The sequence below is a fragment of the Alexandromys fortis genome, unplaced genomic scaffold (genome assembly GCF_014885135.2).
Source record: "Alexandromys fortis isolate MF-2015 unplaced genomic scaffold, M_Fortis_MF-2015_v1.1 scaffold_0, whole genome shotgun sequence".
NCBI lineage: Eukaryota > Metazoa > Chordata > Mammalia > Rodentia > Cricetidae > Alexandromys > Alexandromys fortis.
The window spans coordinates 42,841,781-42,860,511 of NW_026067949.1; the positions used below are offsets into that span (position 1 = coordinate 42,841,781).

The 18,731-nt window shown below is 41.0% G+C and overlaps 1 protein-coding gene across 1 annotated transcript; it reads left to right on the forward strand.

Annotated features, from left to right (window-relative positions):
- Positions 1-316: 316 nt before the first annotated feature.
- On the forward strand, positions 317-17,981 carry Ereg (epiregulin). Its single transcript, XM_050150288.1, has 5 exons — positions 317-568; positions 11,505-11,591; positions 12,514-12,637; positions 13,399-13,548; positions 14,680-17,981. Exons 1-5 carry the CDS (start codon positions 523-525, stop codon positions 14,759-14,761), a joined length of 489 nt encoding a protein of 162 aa, XP_050006245.1. The 5' UTR covers positions 317-522; the 3' UTR covers positions 14,762-17,981.
- Positions 17,982-18,731: the final 750 nt, after the last annotated feature.

Here is an 18,731-nt window from a genome sequence, read left to right on the forward strand (position 1 = left end):
CTCCAAAACTATGTGCTGGAAACACCAGCCCTGACTGCAACAGTCACCCACAGGACCTAAAGCCACCCACTACCCGGCAGATGACCCCATGGAGTGAACCAATCATCTGGTCCAAGCTCCCCACCTGCTCACGCTTGAGTCCGAAGACAGGGAGGATGGAAAAATTTGGGGAGTAGTCCCAGGCACACTAGAAGGACATTCATTCCTCAAACCCTCCTCTCAGGTGTTGCTGAGAGGGAGGATGACATCTGGCCAGTCCTTAGCTGGCCACCACTCCTCCCCCGGGAGCCCCAATTGGGAAACCCTGGACAGCCCGCTAGTAAGTCCTCGTGCCCCTCCCCAGGCTTATAAAGGTCACCGAGCCAGGCAGTTGAGCTCACTTGCCTGGCGGCGGCGCAGAGTCACAGCTACTTGGTCGGCTCCAGCCCCTGGGTCAGCCCAACTCCATCCAGCTCAGCAGCAGGCTCCTGGCTCCCGCCCGCCCGCCCGCCCGCACTCTGCAAACTGCCCAGAGGGAGGAGGATGGAGACGCTCTCTGCCGCTCGAGTCACGGCGCTGCTCTGCCTGGGTAAGCCCTCGCAGTCTCAAAGAGAAGGGAACGGCCCCGTGCATTTGTCATAGGACAAGTACGGAGCTGTTCACCAGGTTCAAATGCACTCTGTGTTAAGAGGATGTCTTCTGTGAGTCTATCTCTCTCGCTGGCGAGACTGGAGAGGTGGGGGATGGATGGATGTCAAAACTGCATTTCATTGATAAATTCACTATTCCGTGTGAATTAATCTCTCTTTTACTGGGCAAAATATAAAAAGGAAGTTGAAAATGTTTTCTCTCTCTCTCTCTCTCTCTCTCTCTCTCTCTCTCTCTCTCTCTCTCTCTCTCTCTCTCTTTCTGTCTTTCTTCTTTGGAAAATGCTGTGCTGCTAGAACAGCAAAGGTATAGAAAGCACCTCTGATAGATGATGATTTACTTTCTCGGAGCTGGGCAGGTAGAGAGATTGGCTCAGCCCCAACCCACTAGAAACCTTTGCACAAAGGATCCTGCTTCCAACCAGGGGCCTCTGGGATGTGTGCTTGTGTGCATGCCTGCAGGGTGCTGAAGCCCCAGAGACCCTAGCAGGTCCATAAGGAAGCTGCCACCAGACTTTCACCTGCAGCTCCCCAAGCAGCACTTACCTTCCCAGGGGATTCAGGCAATCGATGCTTGAGGCTACCTGCCAGAAGCTTCTAATTTAGAAAGGCGGTTTCTCCTTTATTGGTAGTTTGCTTGCTTGAGATGAGTTAGCTCTTGGGGACAGGGGCCCAAGAGTCAGGGAGATCCCATTGTAAAATTCTCATTTTTTTGCTTTATTTCATTTAATCCTTTTCCCCTAATTTCTTAAATGCCAGATGGTTTTAGAGTTAGATATGAACTTTCCCAATACACGAACATTTTAATAAGGAAATAAAAAGCTGCCGGTCTCACCTTCTTCCTGAACTTGCAGTGAGACAAATTCTCCTAAGACACATTTATCTGTGCAGGATGTGACAGTTAAATTATTATTTCGACATGCCTTACAGGGGTTGGGAGCCCTAATGAGTGCGTGCTATGCATAGTTGGAGCTTACACGTCTAAATGCAAGAACCCAAGTAGAAACTGGATCTGTGGTTTCTGCCAAAACAGAACTGAGAATGTCTTGCCAGAAGAGTCACCGTAAACAATGCCGCTTTGCCCTTTGCTTTGAGGTCTCTGTGAGAAGGAGAAACTCAGAAGGGTGGCAGTCTTTCCTCAAGTTAGAAATGAGCCTAAAGGTCACAATGGTGTAGTGGTTTTTTTTTTCTTTTCTTTTTTTCCACCTGCGAGGTGTTTCAGAACAATGCAAGTGTCTGTTCTATGCACCTCGGTGAATATTCTAATGCGAGACAGCGAGAGCCTCTGAATAACCTGTTGCTACCCACCTAGTGCGTGTGTGTTGTGTGTGTTTTTGTTGTCATGAAAGTGCTTAGCTCTTTATTGCAGTGCTTAATTATAGTTCACCGATTTCATCAGCGGCCAAGCCCATTTCCAAATGAGCTAGGTCAGTTTCTGTTTTCCCAGTCTGTTGAGATACTTCTGGCCACTAGAAAAGTTCCTGTTGGAAGTTCTACGGTGTATCACTCTAGTCTGGTATGCAGGTCTTATTGTTTGACTCCAAAGCATACAGAAAAAAAAACAATAAAAACAAGGCCACTTATAATGTCGGAATCTGTGATCTCCCTTCCCCAAAGAAAAGATTGCCTAGCTATCTCAGACTTTGGCCCTCAAAGGAAAGTGATATTTTAGATTTAAGTGTCCTTTTATTGCTTTTGTGGAATGTCTATGAGTTTATGATTATGAGAGTAAAGTTCTACCATCTATCCCCAATGCACAAAGTTTCGAGTACCTCCAGTCATCCAACTGCTATTATCTTTTATAAGTGTTTGATATCAATGCTCTTGTTTTATGCAAGAGGAAACTGACCCAAGTTCCCTTACAAAATAGACGATAAGCTGTGAGAGCGAAGGTCTAAGCAGTTATAGTTAAAGGAACATTAACGTAAAAGATGGAAATAGCCCAGTTAGGGATGATTTTATTAATAATCTGTAATTTTACAGCTAAATTATCCTTCTGACCTTGTGATTGTTCTAGAGAGAGGAAGAGGTGTTTTCATTTTGAACTCTGCGGTTATGTATAGGGATGCTTGATCCGAATGGGGTTGGGAGGCTACTTACGAGTGAAAAAGTTTGCTCTGGCTCCACTACATGGTGAGAGAATTAAGCTGAGGAAATGGTCTTTCTTGAAAAGATGAGAAGCAGAATCTCAGTGAGACAATGGGCTTGCCTTCTGTTGGCATGAGAGTGTATTATCGCCCCGAAAAGACACACCTGGGCAGAAAGTACGCTGACAGCTCTCCCTCTTCTGGATTTGGACCTCAGTACCCCAGGTGACTTCTGCATTGTCTTGCCACATGGGCAGCTTAGATAATTGGAGTGTTTAGTTCAGTGCTGGAGTCCAAATCCAGGAGGAGGGACAAAAGCTAGCTATTCCCAAATGCTTGCTGTGGGCCAGCCACATTTTTTGTTCAGCATTTTCAACCCTAATTACTTCATTTTACCCCCCCCCGCCCCCCTCAAAAAAATAAACACGGAATAAGACAGATATGACGGCAGACACTAAGACTCAGAGAAATCAATTACCTTACAAAGACTTCGAGACTGGGGGCAAAATCAAATTTTAAGGTCACTCTTTAGGAGGTGTAAGCAGCCAGTGGTCCAAAGGCTCGTGGGAATAATCAAAATGGCAGGAAGTAGCAGAGAAACTCCAAGGTTGACTAGGGCTGTCCCAAGGCTTGGAACCTGTCATAAGTACAGCTTGCACATCTGAGTGGGCTTTCTGACTCCTGCTGGTGCAAAACCAAGCAGAAAAAACACATGTCTATCCTTTTAACCTGAGCTGAGAAAGTCCTTTTTTATATAATATTCATATTTTCCCACAGAATTATTAGATATACGCTTCACTATGAAATAGTCATCAACGCTGTCTAGTCTTTTCCCTCTTGCTTTACAAAACATATACTAAGGAAGGTAGGCAAGAAGAGATGGTCTTACATTTTTATTCCTCGAGTCTTTGTGCAATTGTGGATTTTTTTCTGCCCAGTTTTGTGCATTTCCTGAGAAGGGATGCAGATGTGAAGAGTTCTTTCTAAGGAGACTGGAAATGCAGGTGTGGCTTCTTCATTTGCACTCTAAATATAGGAGTATGCAAATTGTCTATTAATATGGCCACAACTGCTGTTAGGAACATTGACCTGAAAGACAACAGGAAGGCTCCCTGACAGCCATCACCTTGGTACCAAAGTGCAATCCTGGAACATTCGGGGGCGGGGGGGGGGAGAAGTAATCAGTGTCCTCTGGCAATACAGTTTTGTAAGTCTGGGTGTCTAGTTACAAAGTAGTCAAAGGCTCGGTTACATTCTAGCTTAAAGTAATAATTTAATTAACTAGTATACTATTTCTAATATCCAAGCTCATCTGATGTCTGCCCCTGAAAAAGAATGTTAGCGCGTAGCCTCTGGGGTCAAAATTGTGAATTATAAATATGAGATATGAAAATTATTGACACACAAGCTTGTGTGCACATACACATTTATTGTGCATTAGAACTTTATAGATTCTAATTGACGGGCTCAGTGATGAAGGACACGTGCTGCCTTCGTGCACACCTGCTCCTCTGGTGCTGTGCTCATCATACCTCATACTAAGTCTGTATTTGAACAGGATTAGTGGAAACATGATGGAAGTAACGGGTTACGATAGGTATCGGTGGTGGTTGGGTTCATAATTAGATTGAAGCCTTATCCAGTTCTCAGCACTACATTTTGCTATACCCAGTGATTCTTTAGATGTGTACCTGAGACAGAAGATAGCTTGAGATTAAGTCTAGTATAACCTCCCATTCCTTGTCTCCCTGTTTCTCTGTTATAGACTTTATTACTGAGAATATGCCTACCCAACTTCACCTAAACTGTACTAGGAGTGTAAGTGTGGAGAGGGAGAGAGTAAGAAGAGAGAGAGACAGACAGAGAGACAGACAGGACAGAGACAGAGACAGAGACAGAGAGAGAGGAGGGAAGAAGCAGTGAGGGAATGAAGAAGGGGGAATTGAGCAGGGATAAGACTGGATGATGACAGTCCATAGGAGAGTGAGGAGCAATCTAATCCACACAGCTGACCTCACTCCCTGCTCTCTGTTTCTAGGGATAAGGAAATTCTTAGTATGGGGATAAAACGAATGGAGCTAGAGCTGGAGCCTGTATCTGGGGGAGTCTGGTGAAGGATTTTTGATACTTACACAACAGATATGGACGGGCTAATTCTCTGTGGTGGGTTGTCCTGAGCATTGCAGGGTGTTTGGCAGCAAACCAGGATGCTACCTGCTAGATGTCAGTAGCAGCTCCTACTGTGATAATCATAAGCCCCTCTAGACCTTGTCAAACATCCTTGGCTAATAAAATTGGTCCCGGTTGAGAACCACTGGTCTAATATATTTTTTATTGTCACCCATAATTCACAGGTTGAATTACCAAGACAAAGAACTTTTATAGATAGTGCCAATCTAGTTACCAACTTCAGTGTTTTAAAAGTCACCTTTGGGAGTGTCGTGACAGAGCTCTTGAGCAATTATCTGTTTGACGTCGGCACCACAAAGCCCATCAGCTTAGCAATGTCTATTGCTGGTTTTAGCGGCACTTGAATCCCATTCACACAGGGGCTCTGAGAGCTTTCTTCAGTCATGGCACAGCTATTCCCCTGCTCTTCCTGTTACACCCCTGCCCTTCCAGAATGCTAAAGTTACCCCTTTCCGCCAACTTATTTTTCTCTTTTCTTGACCGTTTCTGCCTGTCTTTAATAACAATCCCTGATTTTCCATTTTTCATTCCATATTGCTTCCTTGGAATATGTCAAAGGTTTCCACATACACAATATCTCATTTGGCTTTCAAATAGGTGTCACAGGCTCCTTCTATATTCCTTTACTCTGCCAGGATCTGTATTCCCCAGACCCCAAACATAGATATAGGTTATGCATGACCTCCAGACTGAAATCCAGTCACTGAGGCTTTCCTTCGTGCCTTCACTCACAATTGCCATAACCCTTCTGTCCTCACTGCTTTCTGCACATGGGAAAGATCCTGCAAACTTGGTATGTTCTCTCTTAGTACTTAGCATTCCTTGTGTCTCTCTGCTTTCTTTGTCTTAATCCTAGGTATGGAATTCCACTGAATTTGTAAAGGACGGGAACTTTGTCTCTTTCTTTCTCCATCTTGCTCAAAGTCTCGGGAATAGAAAGTGCTCAGTAGACATGTGTTAATTAAATATCATTCCATTCTTGTAATCAACTAGAAAACAGCATGGGGTGAACTGCCTTCCTCCCCTTCTAGCTAAAACCTTCTTGAGCATGTGCCTCTCATTGAAGTCAAGTTTTCCAATGTGAATCTGGTCCATTCATTCACAAACTGCATCTTCATGAGGGCGGAGTCTTCAGCATCTTCCAATATATACTTATATTAGGTAGATTCTCTGGGTAAAAATGAATACCTTCAAGATTGTGTAAAGGACCCTTTCATGACTAGATACAATACAATAGTACATTCCTGTATTCCTAGGAATTGATAGACTAGGGTAGGAGGTTTGAAAGATTGAGGCCAGCCTGAGTTACATGGAAAGAACTTATCTTCTAAGACAGCATCAAAGTGTGTTTAAATGACATTGTGAATAGTCATTGTGTGTGTCCGTGCGTGCTCTCTTCTCTTCTCTTCTTGTATGTGTGGATGTAACTGTGCATGTTGGTGTGTATGTCTCTGTGTGTTCACTAATTAAAATTTTATCCTTGAGAAAAGATTCATGCTTGGCAAGTTGGTTAGCATGCTTCTAAAAATGTCGTGAAATACTCAAAGCTTCGGTCATCACTGCCACTGCAATAAAACGACACCAAATGACAGACACTAGAATGCTGCTGTTGATCCTTCACAAGGTTTCTCTTTCAAAATAAAGATTTACACCTCTGGTCTGAATCAATGATGGTAGAAGCAAGATGGGAGGAAGTACATTTGCAAACGGTTGTAAAGAGTCTTCCCATGTTAGATTATCTCAAGGAGAAAATCCCAATACAATTAAAATAATACTCTATAGATTCATTTCCTACTCTTAGGAGAACCATGTCCCATCTTTAGAATTCTAAGCCATAAAGCTCCTAAACAGCAAGATTAATATTTTACCCCCTATCTACCAGTTCCCAGTATTTCCTTGCCTAATGGAGACACTTCCATTATGAATGAGATATCTACTAAGTACCATGCAAAACACTTGATTTTTCCTTTGTGTTTAAACTCATTCTCAGCTGGAATCACTTTAGTGTATCATATGATAAGTCAAATACATAAACACTTTAAAAGTGTGCTTTACAGTTCCTACAGAAACTATGCAACAAAAATTAATGTATACAGTTACAAAATGGTATATTAAATATTTCTTTGACACTTGCCAAGAAAATTTCTTGGATCTTTTAAAACTCAAAATTAAAGGAAATATTTAGATATTTGTATCGTATCAATCTCTTGGGCTGTTTTATCTCAAGTATAGAATTTTTTTTACATTTAGATTTAAATGATGCTTAAATATAAGGTTAACAATTAAAAATTGTGGGAATAGAGTGATTGTATAAAACAAGGCTATAAAATATATGTATACACACATATGTGTATACACACATATAAGCACATCATATACACACATATATACACACACATATATATACACACACACATACATACACATTTTGTCTGAAATACAGATTGTTACTTGAAAGTATAGGAAGCAGATCTTTTCATGACCCAATTCGACATATTTTTGTTATTTTAAGCAAGAAAAAGCAAGGTATTGTTATCAAACAGTGAAATTAAAACAACAACAAAATAGTTTCTTCACTCCCTTCATGTCTTCGAAGCGCATGTGATACAATAGTTGACTGTTACCAAAAAGTCCTATAGTCATACCCTGAAAGAAGGCATAAAACCCAACAGTTCCAGAACAGGTCAGAGAGTGTCACCCTGGGAAGGGTTTCATAGCGGATTCGGCTACCTGTTTGAGCCAGACAAATACCGTGATTCATAGTGAGTTTGCTGTTCTGGTCTAAATCTTCTGAAAGATTTCATTGGGGAAAAAAGGGGAACACCTCTCATTCATTAACATCATTTATTTTGTCCCGATTTTATTTGCTTGATTGTTTTCTATAGAAGCTATGTTTTCTTCTGCCTGAGGCTTGGGAATGGTTTTCTCTTCCAGTCACGGAATCCCCGCTTCCTCTGTATTGGGTCTTCTTGATGATCACCCACCCCTGTCCCCCGCTCCTCAATGTCATCACTAGGAAGCGGGTCAGAAGAAACTGGAGGACATTTTTCTGTGTCTGGTATTCTGCTTGATGTTGGGCAACAGGTCCCAGCACTCCAGGGCCGGTGGCAGTCAGGGTTATCCCCATTCCGGTGAGCGTACTCAGACTCTCCCACGCACACACGCAGGGTCCCCATCATTGCCCAAGGGTGTAGGTTGGGCCCTGCCTGACTCATGGGGAAGAGGCGAATTGCATCCTGTGAGTCAGTGGCTCCACTTCCTGCTGGCATATCTGAGATTTCACTGAAAGGTAACCACCAAAAGGTGAAGGGAGAGATGAACAGGGACATCACATTCTTTAACCCACTTGGAGCTGTGACCCAGATAATAGCTCCTGAAGTGATGCTGGTCTTTGCTTTTCAGAGTGAAGCTGAAATCCTGAGCACCAGTGTCATGGGCCATCTCCCCATATCACTTTGCAGGGACTTCCTCGGGATCTTAGCAACCAGTGTCATTGTTGTCACCACATCAGATTTTGCCACAGATATTATCAAAAACTAATATATTAACCTAGTGAAATACTTTCTTAGCAGGAATCCTTGTAAGGGATCAAAAACTTAAGTACAGCATTTCCAATTGAACCATAGATTGTTATACTGGTTTATATCAACAAAAATCGTAAGACTGAGGAACTGAGCAGATAGGATGCCACAACTTACTCTTTGCACCTATCACTGCTGGGCTGGGGCTGTAGCTTCATGATGGAATGCTTGCCTAGTATGGGCGATGCTCTAGGTCCAGTTCTCAATGGTTAAAAAGTTTTGCAAAGGCAACAGGTAAGGCTCTGACAGTCCTCTGCGGTGGGCTATCCCACCTTCTCATCGCCGCATTTACTCCTCTGTTCCAGCTGCCAAAGCTTTGTGGCAGCCACAGCTGGAGACCAGCGAGGACCCCTGCTTTAAATCAGTTCAGTGGTCTACTGAAATAGATGATCTAGACCCGTTTCTGCTGTTCACTGCTCTTACATGTCTGTGACTGAGTGCAATCCCACACTTTAGTATGATTATGCACGATTTCATCTGCAAAATATTCTCCTAGCGAGTCTCACAGAAACTGTCCTAAGCCCCACGCAGACATCACAGGCCAGGAGAGGCCAGTGTTCACAGAGGCACACCCTGGGCTGAACATTCCGTAATCTACAAAGACAAATATTTCACCTGTGGCCCAAGCAACTAAGAGCTTATGATGGAAGACAAACAATTTCTTAAAACCTTAACAAACAACAGCCAAACACTAAACAGCCCCAGCTGCAATCAGCGGCAGCCTACAGCAGGGGCGGGTCGCAGCTGAAAGAAATTTTAAGCAGGAAATGCTCCTCTTGACATCAGCACCTTGTCTGCCCTGTGTGACTTCTAAATAGAGGATAATGGATAATAGGGCTTGGACAGAGAAACTAGTGTCCCCCCCATGCCCCACCCCTGCACACACAAAGGTGCTTTCCTAGAGAGAGATTTGAAATACCTCCTCCAGTATTTTTTGTTGACTAATGAAGTACACGTGAGAACTGAGCGGGGTGGGGAAGTGGGGGTGCGGGGTTGGAGGTGGGGTGTGCGTGTGTCAAGGATAAAATCATGTTCAACCAGAAGCCCAGTTTGTGTTGAAAAGACTGTCTAGGTTAAATCATTTAATTCTTCAGCACATCGCATGGCAAAACTCTACTGAGTAGGAGAACAAAGCTAATGTGGACTAGAACCCAGGTCCTCCTCCAAACCACACATCTCCAGCCTCAATTACATGGAAAACAGTTTGCATCTCAGTGAAATTCAGACATCGGTTTTCTTTTTTTCTTTTTAGTCATTTAAGAAACATTAATTTTGGTTTATAAAGCAATTTATGGTGCACAGAGAAATGTGATGGGGGGAAGGATGCTTCTAGAACTTTCAGTGCTTTCAAACCACCGAAAGAATGTGAAACAGATGCCTTAGGTCTTGTCTTCTGGGGTACCTTGATAAGTGGCGTTGTGTAAGACGTGGAATTCGCACATTCTGGTCCCACCTGGAGTATACACAAGTCTTTAACAGAAACAGGATTGTTGTGTCAAGTTTGAAAAATGGCACCAGAAACCATGAGGCTGAGGTTATTGATTTGTGCCTTGTTGTTTAGAACATCCCCATTTGCAATTTGGTTGGTAAGTTCAAAGATCCTCTGATGAAGAAAAAAAAATCTATTTTTTAACATATAAATTAAATGATGCATTTAAACGCTCATTTATAGAAATTTATACTCTTGCTGTAAACCAGTAGAGGGCACTAACTGGATAGTTAATTAAAACTAGAGGCTAGAAGTTGCCTGTTGGGCATATTTATGGGAATCTCGGATACATTAGGCATTTCTGGGGAAAAATCCATTTCAGTCTCTCTAAAACTCTGTAAGAAAAATTGAGAGTTGGGGAAGTGAGATTTGTGTCCAACTAGTGTAAATCAAGTTTTTTCACACTATTATATTTTTTACCATTCTTTTTGCTTATCTGTGATGCAAAAAATACTCTGCTTTCGCTAGCCTGATGTGCTCCATGTGGTGTTCATTAGAGTCAAGTATCATTACCCATTTCCAAATTCTATCATGTGACCCATTTAATGTGTGTCATTGGGAGAAGTTATTTAAATTCTTCATGCTCAGGAGGTTTTTTAAATGTCTGATAGAGGTAGTAATGTCTTCCTTAGCATCACTGATAGCATGGATAAGATGAACAAAACAATCCCTCTGCCTGGTTTGTGACTGAGGCTTCTCAATTGCTGCTGCTACTCCTACCTCCAACATAGGCGTTGACTATATAATAGTAACTTCTACAAGCCAGGAAGAAGTTTGAAGTGCAAATACTCAAAGATTAAACAGGAGAGGCAAAATACTATTGCATAACCAGGTATCTCATTAGAAGGCTCTTCTTATCACATTTCCTGCACAATTCAGAAGTGATTTGAGTCATTCTGATACCTAATTTCCAACCTTCATCTTTTTTGCCGAATGAGACAGTTGTTTTTATTTCACGGTGCTGACAGATAATCAGTGCTAGGGCTTGCACAGCTTGGCATGGCTCACCAGTTTCTTCTTTATTATTAGATAAGACATAGAGATGGCCCGCCTGTATCCATGGGTTCAAAATATTTGAAAATAGTGTAGGTACCGAACCTAAACAACAGAGTATAACAGGTATCACATAGCACCTGTATTGTATTGGATTTTAGATGTAATCTGGAAATGATTTGAGGTCCACTAGGAAACAATCTCAGATTATATGCAAATCCTAGAGCAGTTTAGGAAAGGGATTTGAACAGCTGCAAACTTAGGTATCTGTGGGGATGCTAAAGTTAATCTCCACAAACAAAAAAGAGCAGCGATATTCTCATTTTATCTAGACTTTATTTTGTAAATTAAAATCTATTTACAAGAGATATCACCTATTTTCAATTATATGAACGTTTCCATAAATTATTTTCTGTTATCAGTCTGATGAATTAACTTCTTAAAACAGAACATCTCAACCGATAGGGATGATACATAGAAATTTAGTGAAGTTGTTTTTCTTGATACATTAACTATGTATTTTATCTTCCATAACTAGGTTTTTACCTTCTCCAAGGGGTTATCAGCACAACCGTGATTCCATCATGCATCCCAGGAGAGTCCGAGGACAACTGCACAGCTCTAGGTAAGCCTGAGGACATGGAAGCAGCATCAGAGATTTTCACATTTGTAAAGAAAAATGTAAATATTAATACAAGCTGAAGAAGCAGAAGGAAAGGACACCTGCTCTCTCCATTTTTAGTCTTATAGTTAACTAGAGATCTGGAGAAATTTCACGAAGAAGTAACAAGGGGAGAAAAATAAGACATGTGGTTATAGATTTTAAGAAATCGAGTTTTAGAAAGACAGAAAATAAGAAAAATCCATTAGTATAGAGCCATTATTAGAGAGTATTTGAAGGGACGATTCCCATGAAAAACAGGAAAGTGTAAGTTTTGTACACAGCTGTAGCGTGTCAGAGGAAGAGATGTTCTTCCACTTTAGTCCTAACGTTCAGGAACCGTTTATGGAGTGCTTGGTGTGAACCAGCATCGTGTTCAGGTAGAAATACAAAGGTGACTGATGGTGACCCCTGAGCAGTCATTGTTCCCCAAGGGGAACATGGTCCAAGGGAAGGCTCTATGCTTTGGTCGCAGCTGAATACGGACAGCAAAGAGCTGTCCTGGGTTATCTTCTTTCTTGTCCATCATCACTAAGCTTTCTGGAATTTTGTCAACCTCCCTCCACTACTGCTTTTTTGTTGTTGTGTTACTTGGGCAGGAAAGAGTACTCCAACCTGTCTGTATGTCTGTCTTTTGAAAATTAAATCCTCTAGTTTGTTCTATGTTAAGCTGTTTGCTTATTGCTTGGGGGCCTGCTGTGTGTTCAGGTTCTGTTTTTAGGTTGGGGAAATGCAGTAAGTAGGGTAATGTCTAGAGCCCCCAAATTCTCCATTGCTGACCTCTGACCTGACTGCTGAAGTTGTACAGAGGTTGTTGTTATTAAAGGATAGCCATGCACTCAGAGCCCTGTAACACAAGTCATTGAACTTCGCGTTCTCGTCACAGTTCAGACGGAAGACAATCCCCGTGTGGCACAAGTGTCAATCACCAAGTGCAGCTCTGACATGAACGGCTACTGCCTGCACGGACAGTGCATCTACCTGGTGGACATGAGTGAAAACTACTGCAGGTAACGTGGGCACGTGATGATGATCCTGGAGTCTGCACCGTCCTCTCTCTCCTTTTGTATTTAGTTACTACATTTCTACGGGCTGTTGAATTGTATTTTATTTTTATACAATTAAAAACTTTATTACGTTTTTGAAATTAGAAAGTAAATATAACATTTCCATCTGGACAGATAATTTGGGGTGTAGAACAATGAGGGGAACTTTAGATGCCTCCCCTCTCACTACGATGGCAACTGAACCTTTATTGGATTTCTCTATAAGCTATTGTTTTTTTTTTGTTTTTTTTTTTTTTTAAAAATATTTATTTATTATGTATACAGTGTTCTGTCTGAGTGTATGCCTGCAGGCCAGAAGAGGGCACCAGACCTCATTACAGATGGTTGTGAGCCACCATGTGGTTGCTGGGAATTGAACTCAGGACCTTTGGAAGAGCAGGCAATGCTCTTAACCGCTGAGCCATCTCTCCAGCCCCTATAAGCTATTGTTTTAAGAATCAATTCTACTAATTAGAAGGAAAATCTCATAAAACTCAACCCTCCTAGGTGACCAGTACCTTAGTGGCCATATCAGATTGTCCTACACACTGTGTGGAGGCATTTTATTAATGTTGACCCAACTCTGAGTTCAATTTTTGAATTCATTTTTATAACTTTAAAATTTTTTTGCTGGTTTCTTCATTGCAGTGAAGACTTAATTCTTATAGCACTAACTCATAACATGGCTTCATTTAAAAATAATTGATTTCCTTTGCATTCTTTAGATGTGAAGTGGGCTATACTGGTGTCCGGTGTGAACACTTCTTCCTCACCGTTCACAAACCCTTGAGCAAAGAATACGTCGCCCTGACAGCGATTCTCATTCTCCTGTTCTTTGTCATCACCGCTGGGTCCATATACTATTTCTGCAGATGGTAAGTTGGTTTGTTTTATTACCCATTGGTTTCTAAACTACCCAATAACAGACTTGCAAACTGGTTGAAATCTAAACATAATACGAGTGGCACAGGATGGAATCTGCACTGTGGTATTTACAAAACTGCCCTTTTGCATTACACCCGGGCTTCATTAAATTGCTAACCTTTACTTCCTGCCTATATGCATATAAAGGTCAAAATAGGAAATATTCATTTCTCTATAAAATACAGACTGAAAATGTCATCCTGTGATAACTGGGATTCTTGTCCTACAGTGATATTATCACAAAATGGCAACTGAGAGGATATATAACTAAAGATTGTCAGGGTTTTTAATTTGACTGGATTTATGAAACAGTCCGGCCCACAAAAATCTTTCCAGTTTACACTTCTTAGTTTCAAGTTGGTACACATTGTTTGTTGAAATCTTTTCTGAAAAACACTGTCCAAATTTTGTTCTAAATAGCCATCTGATGACAATATCTTCCTAATTAGAATTTGAAAATAGTATCTGTTCCGAACCTAAAAAGCACACTCTAACAGGTATCTTAGAGCTTCTGCATTGTATCGGGTTTTAAATATAACCTGGGGATGATTTAAGGTATACTAGTAGACCCATTCGGGTTATATACATCTAATAATTAGATGTAACAGAACCCAATACTGCTGAGAGAAACTGATAGAAAAAGATACTGGAGAACTTCTCCTGTCATTCCCAGCTTTGTTCTCATGTTAAGCCCTTGGAAAATGGTTTCATGTTAGCTGTTTCATGTCCATTTCTTACCAAACCGGATGGGCTGCAGGACATTGCCCTCTTGGTCTCTCGATTTTCCATTGCTTGACCTACGTAGAGTCGCTCTGGTCATTTTGGATGCTCTCCCCCTTTTGTTTGTTGAAGCTGGATTTCTCTGTGTAGCCCTGGTTGCCCTGGAGCTCACTCTGTGGATTAGTATGGCCTTGAACTCAGAGATCCATCTCCAGAGCATCTGTCTCCTGAGTGCTGGGGATTAAAGGCATATGCCATCAGATGCCTGTTCTTAATGTGCCCTGAGAGTCCATGTATTTGTTTTAGAGTTTGTTTTTATATCTGTTAGTTACAGTGCTATTTCCTTTCTGGTGTTTTTCTAGGTACAAACATCGAAAAAGTAATAAATCAAAGAAGGAATATGAGAGAGTAACTTCCGGAGACCCCCCGGTGCCACAAGTCTGAACATCACCATGAAGTTTTGAACTGGGATGCATAGCATGCCTGGTTAATGTCAATATTTCATTATATTAATAATATTTATGTTGGGTCATCTGTTAGGTCAATAACTGTTTATTTTTTAATGTATTTGGAAAGTGTTTTATTTTTGACAGGCTATTTGTTAATATATTATATGTAAAGTATTTAATATCAAAAGAAAATTGATATTTTTGTAAGAATTTCCTGAGTGAAATGCTTTATTGAAAAGCATCAAAGCTCAGTGAGCTGGAGCTACACTCAGAGTCAGCCATGCCCAGCCTGTTGCAAGTGCCATTCCGGTGGGCCTAAATAATAAGGTCAAATCAATTGTGTAAATAATTTATTTTCTGCTTCTCAGATCTGTGACAACTGATTTGACTATATCATGGCTTGGCACAGAGGTTGACACCATTACTTCATGTATTAAAACAGTAATAAGGGGAGGTAAACACAACTTGTGTGCCTCACACCACACCCGTGAGCCAACGAATCCTGGAGAGGATCTCTCCTCAGCATCCCTGCTATTTGGTACAGACATGCCTAGAGGGGCCAAGGACAAGGCCTGTGCTAACCAACCTGAAGCACGGGTATCCCGTTTATCATTAATGTGAAGTCCTTCTTGAACATCAATCAGAAAAGCCACATTTGAAGAAAATTTGAACTCCATTTTAGATTATTTATTGTTATAGGATTAAATCAGAATCCCAAATCAAATTAATCATAATTTTAAAATACAGCGGGTTGCTAGTCAGATCTTGTCTAACATGGAAATGTACTTTTTATTTTATATTTAAGAGGTTTTGTTTGCTTGTTTTGCTTTTTTTTTTTTTTTGCTGTTGTTGTTGTTTTTCTTTTTTAACCCAGAGTTTCACTCTTTTGATCAGAGTGGCTCCAAACTCATGACAATTCTCCTGCCTTAGCCTCCCTGGCTCTGGGATTATAGGCCCACATTACCATGCCTAGTTTCAAGAGAATTTTCACAGACAACTAGTTCAGCAAATACCTTATTTCAGATTTTAAAGTTCCATTTTAAAAACATGGGCCCTCTCCCTGTCATTTGTTTGCATTTATGGAAAGAGAGAAGTTAGTCTCTGCTCCCGGCCTGTAGGTCTCTGTCTGTGAGTCACTCACTTATTCTGTATGGTTGCCTCGGGATTCCCTGCCGCACGCCTTTGCCTTTCCTGGGAGGCTGCCTAACCGAAGGCTCAACCTTAGGTGGAATCTCTCTGGAGCACATTCCAGGCCAGGGAGAGTCTATTCTTCCTCCACCTTTTTCCTGGCATGTGCTAGGGCAGCCAAGCCATTGTGAGTTGCCTCTGACCTCTAGAGTGCAAGGGAAGAAAACATTCCTGCCCTAAGGAGCCACTCATGGAAAACCCTGGAAGGCTCACACAGCTCGCATCCAAAGTCCAGGCCTTACTATGTGGGGAAGCAGCAGATGAAAGAAGGAACGCACACTGCATTGCTGTGCACACGCTTGTGCATACATCCGCGCCACACCTTGCAGAACTACAGCTGTTTATTTCTGCATTAGCCAACATATTTACTTCTAAGAAGACAAAGGCAAATGAAGGTCAGTGATATTTAAAGGTATATTTCTTTGTCATTTTATTTAGCTAAAGTCTAAGGTCCTGAGTAAGAACACATTTTAAATCCCATTGGTACCAACTGGACAGAGAGAAACCTGGCCTGTGTTAAGTGACCTTGACTTCTCCAGATGAAAGTTTAAAGCTCACCAAGAACTGAGCTAGAATAGAGCCAGTTAATTTACAGATGCCAAATAAGGCTTTTAGATATGGGTATATTGCTCCTCTATGAGCATTTCCAACCACACCACACCACAGAATTTGATGCAAGAACTTTGGAATAGCTTTGCATATCTTTAAATGTTTTTAAAAAGATCTCAGGAAAGATATATATGTATATTTATGTATGTATGTATGTATGTATGTATGTATATATATATATATATATATATATATATATATATTTGATCTCAAAGCTGGGAATAAAACTCAAAGCCTTACACATGTTGGGCAAACACTACCATTGGGCTACAGCTGTAGTCCCATAAAAAACATATTATTAATGAAATAGTATGATGGAGATTACAGATTTTGGGTGAACATAAGTTTGGAAAACGTCACTGTTTTAGTGAAGATTATGCTAAGTGAGCATAAGAAGAGTACAATCAATTCATGTGTCACACGTATTCCTCATTATATTGCACATACACACACTCACGCAGGAACATCGACAAGGCTATACACATCCTGTATTGAACACATAGCAATTCCAGATGCAAAACTGCATCCCTTACAGTCTCCCATCAAGACCTATCAGATAACCCAGTAGATGCACTCTGTAAGCAAAGACCTCATGCGCTGTGCTCAACACTGCAATTTTGTCTTAGAACTGAGATTTTTGCTACATAAAGCCTCCATCCCACACTACAACTCTACCGCTTTCTTCCATATTTTCATCCTCCCCTCCCAGTTAAAAATCAAACCACGGGTAAAGCGAATATTTAACTTTTAAGTCCTGGAAAAGATAGCAAAATAAATTTAACTGCTGAGAGGTGGCGATTAATTAAGTATCCAGCAATTATGTGACACACCCGAGTGTCTAATTTTTGTTTCTTTCAGTCATAAAAATAGTAAAGTTTCCTTTAAATCATTTCATCCCACCAAACTTTTTTGCTTCAATTTCTATTTTGCGGAATTTTTTTTAAAAAAGTTTTATTTGCTGCCTAATTTTTTTTTCTAATTGTTCTAATGCTATGGGAGGAAGAGGAGCATAGGCAGCGTTTCTGGGGTTCATTTGAAGTTTTATTGGAAGAATATGTATGTCTAGGCGGTCTCTGCTCTTCACCCCCGATGCTGTTGAATGTAACACAGTGTAATTTTCTGCTTGCCCTTTTGCACTCTGTCCTTGCACTTTGTAAGTTTGAAGAGCCAGTCTGGTATAACGTTTCTCTTAAAGATTCTAATGGAACATAAAGTTGCGTTCACCTAAAACTTATTTGACTATGAATGTTGTCGGAGAACTGAATTGTATCAATTTGTTAGTAGGTAATATCAGCTTTGATAGTTGTGTACCTTAAAATAGTGAAGGAGACTGTAATTTACAAGTTATTGTTAGTTTTTATTTATTTTTGTTAGGAATTGGCAAAGATCACTATGAAAAAATAAAAGTATGATTGACTAAATAATCTAAAGTTTCTGTTCCTTATTTCCGTTCCTGTTTGTGTCCTAGTAAATTAGGAGACGTGAAAGCAGTGTCATAACTACAATGTGTGGCAATACAATAATTCAAGGAAGATCACATATATGTGTTTCACTTTAAGGGCTAATATATTGAAGTTTTGAAATAAAAGGAGTCATGATAATTATGAAATTCTAGGTGTTGCCATATTTTCAAAGAATATGCTAAGGAGTGTTTTAATATGTACTATGAGAAATGGCTTTTGGAGAGCCTTTTTAGTCAGAATTGGGTCTCACGATTCCTTGGCATGTGCCCCAAGGCTCAGTTTCTTGGTTTTTTAAAGTAGGAAACAGTAGCTAGGCCAAATCACCTTCCTTGTATGTTGATCCGACAACCTGCAGGACACTTTTTGCTTGTGTTTTTGTAGTGCTAGAAGTCAAACCTTACATGTACTAAATGTGTACGTTACCAGTAAGCCATAGCCCCAGATCACCCTAAAGAAGTCTTTGTGGATTTCCGACCTCTAAGCCACACTCCCAGATCATCCTACAAAGGTCTGTCGATTTCTGACCTTCCCTAAGTCACACCCCCAGATCACCCTACAGAGGTCTTTGTGGGTTTCTGGCCTCCTGGAGCCTTTGTTAGCCAGGTAATAGTAAAGTTAAATCTGCACAGCTGGAGGCACCAAGTGAGGCAGCTGTGAGAAATGAGGTCCTGAAGCCACTGCAGTTCTTGCCAGGTCAGAGGCAAC